Source organism: Limulus polyphemus, unplaced genomic scaffold (genome assembly GCF_000517525.1).
Source record: "Limulus polyphemus unplaced genomic scaffold, Limulus_polyphemus-2.1.2 Scaffold186, whole genome shotgun sequence".
Classification (NCBI taxonomy): domain Eukaryota; kingdom Metazoa; phylum Arthropoda; class Merostomata; order Xiphosura; family Limulidae; genus Limulus; species Limulus polyphemus.
The window spans coordinates 258,490-270,374 of NW_013665796.1; the positions used below are offsets into that span (position 1 = coordinate 258,490).

At 32.3% G+C, this 11,885-nt stretch overlaps 1 protein-coding gene across 3 annotated transcripts in view; it reads left to right on the plus strand.

Annotated features, from left to right (window-relative positions):
- LOC106478170 overlaps nucleotides 1-11,885 on the plus strand; it is a 50,424-nt gene that overhangs the window by 5,225 nt on the left and 33,314 nt on the right. For 2 of the 3 annotated variants that reach the window (XM_013938690.2, XM_022381695.1), the window contains exons 2-3: nucleotides 3,999-4,047; nucleotides 9,536-9,668. In XM_013938690.2, coding sequence (XP_013794144.1) covers nucleotides 3,999-4,047; nucleotides 9,536-9,668 — 182 coding nt within the window. Of the gene's footprint in view, nucleotides 1-1,094; nucleotides 1,126-3,998; nucleotides 4,048-9,535; nucleotides 9,669-11,885 lie in introns of those variants that run through there. The other variant, XM_022381694.1, reaches the window with a different exon arrangement.

An 11,885-nucleotide genomic window follows, 5' to 3' on the forward strand; every position in this document is an offset into this window, starting at 1 on the left:
TTTTATATTCTAGCTTGTCAATATCTGTAATTTGAGTTCCTAATTGGTATGAAACTATGGACTTAGTATTTTGACATTACAAACCTCTAATTTGAACCAGTGCTGAATTCAACATACCACGTGACACACAGAAATTGATGTTTAACTGGGTTTTTTTAATATATGCTTTTAAATTAAAAAATTGGGTAATATATAGTACTAAAATCAGAATTATAATCTACAGATTGATACCAAACTTATTGACATAAATTCATGAGATACTAGTTCATTAAAATTGTGAGTGCGATTTAACAAACGCAATGACATGGCCTTTCACCCCTGACCCATCTAGAAAGGGTTAAATAATTGTCACCTCTTGTATCGAACGAGCATGTTGTCTTGCTTCATTAACACTCGCATAGGTTTCTTGACCTTTCATTCTGCATGTTAACCTTTCCTCAACTTTTATTGCTTAGAAATTTTGAAATTTCCTGTATAATTATACTGACTGTGAAAAGTAGATCTTGATGGCTCTCCCATTATTTTGTGGACCTATATTGTCATTCTTGGGGAAATCAGTTTTACTAAAGAAAACTCCATTTAATTCTAAAGTTATTGGAGTTGAAACTTGGGTAATTATTGATAAGATATATTTGTTATATTCTAAGGAGGATCTGGAGACTATTAAGTTCAAAAGTTAGAAGAGTTGAAACATTATTATATGTAACACCTGTTTATTTGTTTCTCTTTGGAGAATCTGGAGATTGTATTAGTTGTTAGTCGTATAACATAATTACATAAGCCTTAGGAAATGTGTATACTAGTTTTCTCTTAAAAAAGTTACAAGCATTGAAACAAGTCGTAGTTATACATAGATTATGCATGTTTTTTGTTTTTTTTATAGATAACATAGAAAATGTACCAGTTATTTGTCATTTTTTTTTAGCAGAGTTAAATATTTATTAAGGAAACTATTCTTGCATTTTGTGTTGAAAAAGTTTTAATTCAAGTCGGAGTTGAAATAAAGATTACAAATTTGTTGTTAATACTATCATTCACAAATGAGAAGATAACTTCAGGATTTTTCTTCTATGTAACATGAAGAAAAGACATCTTTAGTGACATCCTGTTGACAGCCTTGTAAAAGTTAGTTAATGTTGTTGTTTTATTAATATTAATAGAGTAAGTACATATTAAGTCTTCCTTTCCTGATTCTTTGTTATTTACTAGTAACATTAGCATTAGAAGTATAAGATTAATGTTATGATGTTAAATTACTCTTAATCTGAATGCCCTGAATTGTTAACTAATCAGGCAGTAGGTAAACAGATTTAAAGTTTTTCACATTTTTTTTTCTCTGTGAAAATTGGACACATTATTGACAATGTTTTCCAGCTGTGTTTCTATAATTTTATTTATTGTCTACTTCTGATATTTCCTACTAGTGGTTCAGCATTTTCTTACTGTATGTGCATAGCTAGTTCAAACTAAGTTTGTATATAGTGTGAAAAATATGATTTCTGATGGTAGAGTAGTAGAAGGTTCAAAATTTTATAGGCAAAAACTTCAAACCTTCTGGAAATCTGAAGGACAGGGGTGGTGGTGTAACTGAACCAAAGATCATTTTACTTGAGTTCTTGGTGGATGTACAGTCAGTACTTTGCATTACTGTTTCTCTACATTGAAGAAGAACAACTCATCCACCTTAGTAAATCTAATGCTGCTATCAGAGATAAATTTTCATTTTTCATAATGTACACAAATGCAGCATTCAAAGGGAATTGAAATAAATTATACATATTTCCTGATCACCACACTGGTGATGTACTGAAATTTAAAATAAAAGATGGTTAACATGAGAATGTTCCTTTTGGTGCTACAGTAAATTACTTGGATATCTATCAAATCCTACAGCCCACTTTGTTCACATGTTTGCAAGTATTCTGCAACTGTGGCTGATTGTAGTTGGTAATTTGTTCATTAAGTTTCTTTTACTTTTAACAGTCAAAGACTTTATTAAGCTTTAATATGGAGTAAATTTAGGCTTATCATGTTCCTTGTCCTCTGAAATATTCCAGGAAAGACTTAATTTTGTCCTAGAAACAAACCAGCTTCTAGGATTCTAAAACTTGAAACTACAGTATGAACTCAACCTTTATAGTTATTATTTCTAAAGTTTTCCATTTTATTAGAAATTAAACTGGCTGTGCAAATGGCATTTGAAACATGAGTCAATTCCTTTAATTCTTGCATGCTTCAAGCCTAGTGCTATAAATGTGGAATAATTTTAGTAGCCTTTTTTTGTACCTTCACAAACTCCCTTGCTCTATTAAAACCCATATTTTTTGTGTAAGGTATTGTATAAAATGACACAAAAAGATAAAATTATGTTTTTTGTGTAAGGTTCTAAATTGTTCTAAAAAAGTATTAACTACATACAGCCAATGATAATCGGTTTAATTACTGCAATGGGCCACTGATTTTTGGAAGCTAAATAGATTCATTGTGTGTGTGTGTGTGTGTGCTATGCATGTAAGCATTAGTTATCTATTGGAAAAGAGGTTTTCTTTCTGGGGATGTAGCTCTATTCTTACAGTTCTGAAATGATGAAATATAATGAGCAGTCAATTTTTTTTCTTTTTGGGGGGGTAATTGGAGTAAAAAAAGTGTGAATTATATTTGGGCAAATATTGTACTTAGCTTTTTTTCACACCAAACATTGTAATTCAACTTTGATGCTAGTTTTTAGAAAGCTAGAGTCTTCTTGATTGTTACATCTTGCTCATTGATAAATGACTTATTATATCAAAGATATTTTCACCAGCAGTTCCACCAAATTCTTGGTCTAGATGTTTGAAGAATTTTCAGCACTAGACACCAAATGATCATTTATATACTGCTCTAAAAAAATGCATGCTTGATCCTTTGTAATCTCATCCATGTTGAAAACATATTGATAAACAGTGTAAGAGCGTGAAGTTTATTAATTCTGTTCTTTTATCTTGAAAAAGTTCTCATTACTTCATACTGATTTTGAAGATATACACACTGAAATTGTTGATAGTTTCAAGATATTTTTGATTTTATTTCTCGTAATTTAACTTTCATTACCCATGAATGGGACAGTGATGTAGAATGGCAGTTGTTGGGCACATTGAAACACTCTTTATGAGGGGGTGTACATACCATTAAAAAACATTTAAAATGTTATCAAGTGATGAGAGATGAAAACTACATGTTCATTTTTTTTTACAAATAACAAAGGCATTGTCCACATACATAAAGTATCTAACAGATATAAAATTCTAGATGGATATTTTTCATAATAACATGTAAATAGGCTTACTTGACTAGATGTTGACTTTGAACCCTTGACGACACCATCTATTTGATCATAAATAGTATTATCAAGCTTAAAATGAGATTTTGTTTACCTCTGTAAAATTGTATCATTTTGAAAATTAAATCTGCTGCTATTGGAATTGCCTTCTGCAAAGGAATAATAGTTGACAGGGATTCAGTATTAAAATTCGAACAATAAACTTGTTCATCAAATCTCGTGTATGTCGTTTGTTTAGAGATCTTAAAACTATTCCCAACCATATATTCATTCTTTTCAAATGCTTCAAGAAGAAAATTTAGAAAAACCTACAGTTTCTTGGTATAGATGCCTATATTTGAAATGTGTCACAGTGCTCAAGAAAATAACTTTGATATAACAGGTAGTTTCAACAATGAGCACTGTAAGAATCAAAGACAAGTACGAAGAAACTAAAATTAAAGTTATATTATATCTTTGAGGGTAGACATCCTTCTAAATATAATTATCATCTACAAATAAAACCTTCAAAAATTTTGGAAGAAAACTCCTGGAAACACATTATAGAAGCATAAGATTTAAAATTTCATTTGTATCAATATCCTGTTATAGTTAATGGTATATAATGTTTTAATAGGTCCTTCAATTTTAAAGATGATTTTTGTAATTAATTTTTATTGATCTATCTTTATATTTTCAGGTTGTCATGCATGGAACTGTTATATTGACACAGCAAAATATGCATCACAGTAAGTGTAGCTCTAATCTTACTACTATGAATTCAAACATAATTATGTAGAACTGGGTCAAAGTGTGGCTAGATATTATCTTCTCTATGCAGTAAAGCAATCCCACAGACCCAGGTATCAGATCTTGTAAATACATTGTGTAACCTTGTTTTGGTTTCAAGTTTTGCAAATTGTAAATCCACTAAATCCTTATGGTAATTTTATACCTTTTGTGTTTGTTTGTTAGAATGACTTTTTCTGTAATGGAAGTTTATTTACTTATTCATATGCTCTTTATATATGTGTAAGCATATGTTAGGGTGGCCCTTATCCAATGCATAAAAAACTTATAGTAATTTCTTTTGGGGCACCTCATACTTTTATGAGGATTGACCAGAAACAAAAATAGACAAAAGTTTAAGGGAATCAAAGCATGTTAAGAGGTCACAACTGGCCATTGATGTTTCTCCCCCCTGTGATGCTATGTAATACAGTGTGCATCAGACATGCAACAAGCTATCCAAACAAACCAAAATTGCATACATGATGCAATTCTCTCTGAAACAGTTGAGGAAAAACGAAACAAATCTATTACAAACAAATTTACTATAGTACCATAGAAAAATGAATTGTTTGAAAATGCTAGTATGCTCCCATATTACAGAATCAAAACTTTGCTTCTACAACTTTCATAATGGTGCTTTTCTTGCATCAAGGAACTTATTTCTGTTCTCCTTGACCACGAAAAGAAGGTACTGTTCTTTATCCTTGTCTGTCATGTGAATGCAGCTATATTCTTCCATGAAGACTATATTGATGACTTGGAGCTGGTTGCATGTTTCTTTGCCCTTCAAAACCTCTTCATCTTGTTCCCATTGGCCTGGATCCTTGGAGAGTAAGAAGTCCAATTTCATGCCAATGATTTTGAAACCTTTGAGGCTGTTGGACATGACAAAGTTCTCCAGGGCTTTGGCCTTTGTCTCCAAGCCCTCCTCTTCAACCATTGCTCTGTTCAACCAATCCTCATTCCTGTAGTTCTTGATAGCTTGGACCATAATTCACTTGGTACTTTGACCTTATCTCTCTCTCTCTCCCCATGTCTGATGTTCACATTCTTTTCATCTCAGTTTAGTTGCTTGAAATAGCAACTGTTCTTTAACTTTATTGTTGTCAGAAATGATTTAAAGAAACGTAGTGATATTATGCAACTAGCTTATTTTTATGTATTGACTAGGTCATATTCTAAAACTAAATATGCATATAATCAGTTACATGTACTTCAGATTTACAAAATAATACCTTATTTATTCAATTCAGGAAAATATAGGGTGTAGTTAAAACCTATAAAACAGTGCACAGAACCTCAGAAATTACATGAAGCATGACAATCAAATTCATTACATAAAACAAGTGATGAATCTTCAAACTTAAAAAAAATTGTACACCAATTACAGTTATTTTGCACATGAAATTCAAGTTATTTTATCTAGGAATGCAAGGGCTGAATTTATTAAATAATGATAACATTTAATTATTTTTTGCATGCATCATAATAAGTGGCTGAACATGTTAAAAATCTGTATTTTCAAGCATGCTGTTATATACCATCAACATCTTACAGCATTAGTTTTCCTTATGGAAAATAGCCACTTTTACTTTTTTTGTGTCAAGTAACTAGTGTAATATTCATTGAATAAGATAATTAGTCTACAGGTTGAACATACTTATTTTAACTTTTAACTAACATTTTCAGTCCTCTGAGAGTGAGAAACTACCCATTTTATGTTTTAGGTTTCTGTTAAAGATAATTATTAGATGTATTAGTAGAATTTATAAGTACACACTAAATGAATAAAATGCAATAAATAAATATATGAATAGATGTGGAGTTTCCCAGCCTTTCCACTAGACAAAAAAAATGCCAGTCAAGGTAACTGGATACCAAACATTATACTGGTCATCACGCAAAAAGAAACAACCATCATCTGACAAGTGTCCATTATTAACAAACTGATACCACATGTATTTATGGGAGGGAAAAATACACTAGGAAAACTACTTTCACTTGGCAACCGTATTTTTAAACTAAGAATGATGATGATAATAAAAACACTAAATAAAATAATTTATAATTTGTTTTCAGTAAATATTGAAATGTAGGCCTACATTTTTAGCATGTGTATTTCACTTTGTAACTTCCCATCCATGATAGTTCTTAATACAACCGAACTTAAATGAATGGTACAACTGAATTAAAGTGCTGTATTACAAAAATAAGACTATACAAACTCGCAATTAGCTAGATTAAACAGAAAATATAACTATTGTATAAAAAAAAAAAAAAAAAAAAAAAAAAAAAAAATACAAATCGTACTCTATGATTTCAGTGTGAAAAAAGAGAAATTACATTTTTCTCTGATAAAGAGGATTCTTTTGTAACAAAAACAAATTAAGTAAAATCATGAAATTACAGCATAGTCAATCAAACTATTGTCTATTCCAAAATGCTTCCACAACTTTACTTTTGACATTTTCACCTAGTTTTCTTATCAAGAAAATATCTGCTGGCCATTCTGAAGTCAAATTTAAGAATATCTTTATTAGCATTGGTGATCTTCATCAAGCATTTCACTTTTTCCTCAGTCATACGACATCTACTTCTATTTCTAATTTTGTTCTGTAAAGAGAATCTTCTCTCAACCAGCATACCCGATACTGGAATAACTGAAGCAATTTTTGCAAGTTTTTTCCAGTCTGGATACATCTGACTAGTCACATGTGAACTGTGCATGCTGAATGAAAGTTTAATCCTTCATAGCCGCTGAGTGAATACATCATCAAAAGGAATCTCTTCTTGCTTCCTGTGCATTCATTACAGGTGTTGTGATAATCCCTGTCCTCTGTATGTTTTTCTTTCTCGAAATGGTCATTTACAGCATAGATCGGCATATTGTTGCAAGTCATAGTTGTGGTTTGGGTATTTCACCAGATTTAAAAGAATATCCATGCATGTTAGAATATCCAGATTACTTTTGAAAAATCTAGCTTTCAAAGCATCAATGAACTCTTGACACTTCCACATGATCTGATGCTCTTGTCATCAGCCTGTGACATTTCAATGTCTCTGCAAACATGTTCCATGTGATTTTGAGAGAAGGATGTTTCTTTGGGACCTGAATTATACTTGATGTGTTAGGGCTGCAGTTGATACCTGCACCATTGGCCAAGTCATAGGAAGCTTTAGATCATCTTTTTAGAACACAAAGTGCAGTTTTATCATGAATGGCAGCATATTTGACAGGATGTGGGTTAATGCAATGATGTTATACATCTGAATTTCTTTCAGAATCCCCTTTGCTTGAGCATTGTCAGAAGTTGCCTATTCACTGAGCTCCAATATAAAGTCTAGGAAGTTTTGCTTAATGACCTCAACAGCCCGGCTAAGGGAAAGTCAACGAACAGTGCATGGCTGTTTAAGACTTTTCAGGTCTCCAACATCAAGGGCTGCACTGAGCTGACCTAGACAATGTACTTGCGTAGCTGAATATTTATAAAACTTAAACACTTGGCTTACTGTGTTTTTGTATGCAGCTATTTTGTCAACAGCTTTTGAAGCATCCAGTGTAGGTAGAGCAGTATGATGCACAACACAAGGCCGGCATTGACCCTAATATGTTCCCACTCATTAGGCTGGCACTGTCAGATCCCAGGCTGACAACATGACTGACTTCTGCTCCTCTCTCTTGAAGCACTTCTTCAGTTTTGTGAAACATACACTGTGCTCTCCCTGAGCATGTATCATGATTGCTAAGAAAAACAGTCTCTGCCTTTTCTTTGTTTTCCACGTTCATGTACACGATAAGCTTTTTGTTCATTGTTACTTTTACAGTTTCATCTGTAACAGGACTGGATAAAATCTACAATCAAGCAAATTTATCAGTTCTTCAAACAAAATATGTTCTATGACGATACATTAACGAGTTTATTTTCGTGTCTGGAATTTTTACAGCTTTAAGCAACTCCATCATTGCTCTAAATTGGTTACTTAGAATGTTATAAACAACTTTAGGCTGAGTTATCAATTTAGTGGCTGATGACTGACTTTCTTTATCAGTGCTTTTTCATTTCAGCTTGCTGTTTCCTTACCCTTGTAGTCAAGATATGATCATTGCACTTGGCATGCACTGTCAGGGAAGAAAACTCCATATTTATCAAGCCTTTGGTAAATTAACTTTTCCTTGCAGCTTTTTGGCAAAATTCACAACATTTTTGTGTCATAGCCACACACAGCTCTTTTTCCACTCAGGATTGTTAGATCTTATGATTTTTTTTTACTTGTCAGAGGTGTAGCTTTAATTATGTCTTCTGAATGCCATACACTTTCAGGCTCCTCAGAGACTTCAATTTCTTTTACACTTGCAGTATTTTAATGACAATTTTTGAAAAATTTCCCTATTAATGTCTGTTTATTGCAAAGATATAAAGAAGTTTGGAGAGCCAATCTCATTTATACACATACACTCATTTGATTGCATAACGGCCATTCCTCGTAGTCTTGCATGGTCTTGTGTAATGCCTTCTCATCCAATCAGTGACAGTCAACATTTCTACCTACTCCTCACAGAACGTTTGATACCAGTAAACATGACCAGTGTCGTCAGTCTTAATCAGTTAATTAGGTTTTGAAAAGGTCTCAGACTGATATTTACCAATTAACAGAAATGCTGGTTTACCAGTTTATTGTGTATTCAGGTTAGATGACATTGTTGGTCCACATATACTTCTGTGGATGTTACATCTTCTACCTTTCACTGATATTTGCTTTACCTTAAGTACAATTGATGTGACTATTCATAGTGTGAGACATGGTTAACAAGATAAATAAGTAACACTTGGTTGCATCTATAATTAAAATACCTCTTCATTTGTGATTTGTAATCACTTTTTCTTAATTGTTTAGTGAAAACAGTACCACTAGAGTGCAAAAGGTTGGTGTCTATGGTGTTTTTGCTTCCTAATAATTTTTCAAACCTGATTTAATCCAAGACCTAATCTAATTGTGAAAATTAGACATTGGTTTAACTTGTATGTATGATTTTTGAGGTCTTATTTTTGTCTTTTTTATATGGAATCGTTATTAACTTGTGAAAATGTTTTCTACAAACTTGGGGATAATATATTTATAATTATGCCAGTATAGAAAGGAATAATGAGTTTGAGATTTTTTTTTTTACTTTTTGAGTTGTAAAGCAATTAAGTCATAATCCATAGATTGTTAGTTTGTTTTTAAACAGAGAAAATACTTACATTTGTATAAATACAAGTTATATCAAGAAATGCTGTATAACCTAAGCCTGATTTATATTTACATTTGCATAGTAGGTACAGGTAGTCAGTAGTCTGTTTTTATTTTTGTATTAATGTATCCAAAATTATTTATATACATTGTCTTTCCTCATCAGTCAAGTTCATATAAACTGAGTATGTTATTGACTTTTTGTTATTTTAGAGGGTATGTGGATGTTACTTTTGATGTGGATCTGAATTGCTTCAAGTCATACAAGATGATTTTTAGTGATAAAGAAAGATACTGTAGTGACAAAAGTGTGTGGAAAGGACCATTATGGAAAAATGTGACCCCGGTAGGTAGCTTATCTAAATAAACAATGTCTAGCATGATGAAATCTCATGAAGTTCATCAGGTTTAATTTTTTGTTTTGTCATTTACTATATTTCTTACATAAAATATCTGAGAAAAATTGATAATAATGAAATCATTCATTAAGTTCAGTAGTTTTAATTCTGTACTGTTATTTTTTTATACTTCTTATGTAAAATATTTAAGGAATTATATAGAGAATAATGAAATCTCTCATGAAGTTTTGTAGTTGTTTTAATTTCTTACTGTTAATTTGACAATTTTCTTAAATTTAATAGTATGTGAAGTAACTAAAAAAATTTTAGCATTCATACCAGAACTCACGTGTGTCTCTATCATAATTTTTTATGTAGTCTCCTGTCTTGTTGGCAAAATGTAGAACTATTTGCTTTCATTCATATATCTATTTTTACTTTCTGCTTAATTAATGATTGATTTAGCTAGTTCATGGGCCACTCCATCAAAATTATTTTTTTTTTCAATTTTAGGACTCACTATTGGTTTCTCCTGACTTTTTTATAAAGACAGTTTAAACATCACTATATGTGAATATCAAACTCCTCAGTGCAAAAACTTTCATATTAGTTAGTTATTCTAATTAGCAAAAATATTTAAAGAAAATAGCACCATTTCTTGTCCATTTGTGGAGAGCTGTGTATAAATCTATGGGAATCATCAATACATCATGTTTAGTATTCTTTATTTCATATTACTGGAGCTTTTCCCTAGTGCAATAAGGAGCACTGTTTTGATGATTTCTCAAACTTACAAGTATTTCGGAGAGAACATTTGTGATAGGGGAAAGTGGGCCCACAGGTGTATTTGAAAATAAGCAATGGGATTTTATTTTCTGACCCCTCAGACCTTCATACCTAAAACGTTTTAGCTAGATATTTTTTTTAACTTGTCTTGATCAGTATGAGAAGAGATATATGCATGTATGTATAATTAATATATTAATTGCTTGAATTCACTGAAGAATTTATAAATTTAAGTGTGTATGTAATCATAATATTAAACAACAGATGTAAGAAAATTGAAATCACATGAGCATTTCCAGTCTCTTTTTTTTAGATGATTTTACTCATCAGAGTCTGTCATCCCCATCAGAATCTTCTACAGAGACTGGGTTTTTGCATTCAATACTCATGCATAGATCTGTACAAAAAATACTATGTTGATGACAAGAAGATCTTTTGCCTGTGGCAGATGGATTTTCACAGCTTGTCTTCTTACATGAACAGCATGTATGCTCAAGTAAAATGGTTGGAGCAGGGGACAGATCTCATCAGTCAGTGATCAACTCATTTCCCACAACCTTCCATCCACGCCCTTTGTGACTTGGAATGTGTGGAAGCTGTTCAAGATAGCTAGAATGTACAGCAGCTTAGTTTACTAGTTAGTTCTCATTATATGTTTCCTGAAAGAGCCTTCTGTGAATGGAAGACAAGTCTGTAACTTTGTCAGCATAAGGAACACGTTGTATATCACCTGATTGATGTTCTTGTGCTCCTGCCCATACAATCAGCATATGTATCTTTCTAGGCCTTTCACTACAAATTCACTGACTGTGAATGAGCTCCCCAACTATCTAAATATGGCCTGGAAATCTACATCATATGCCAACACCTTAAAGGCTTTGGCTTTTCACGAAATGAGCTGATATAATTGCAGCCAGTGAAGCAATGAAATTAAGGTATTGTTGACAAATTCAACAATACTTCTTACTGTTACCCTTTCCTATATGGAACTGTAATTCTGTTTCAACATGCTTTGCATTAGAAACTCCAATGTTAAAAACATTAGTGTTTGTACCCTGGATGACAAATGGGTGCAGAGAACTATATGATGAAATTGAGGGCTGATGTCTGGCAGCATATTGTCAGTGCAGAAAAAGATGAGTATCTGCCTCTTCATAGTTACAATGCAGATCTTCTGTGTCATGAACAACCATTTGCCCATTCTCACGTGCAAGCTCTTGGCATTCTCCACCATAAGCAACAAATATCTTGACCTTCACACATTTAGATGGCCTGTTTCTCCATGTTTGAAAGAAGAACCTTATTAGTTCTGTCTTGCTTTCATTGCATGCTAGAAACTTCTTCCATTGTTAAGGGGACTGGCATGGCCAGGTGGTTAGGGCGCTCGACTTGCAATTTGATGGTCACAAGTTCGAATACCCGTTCCACCAAACATGCTT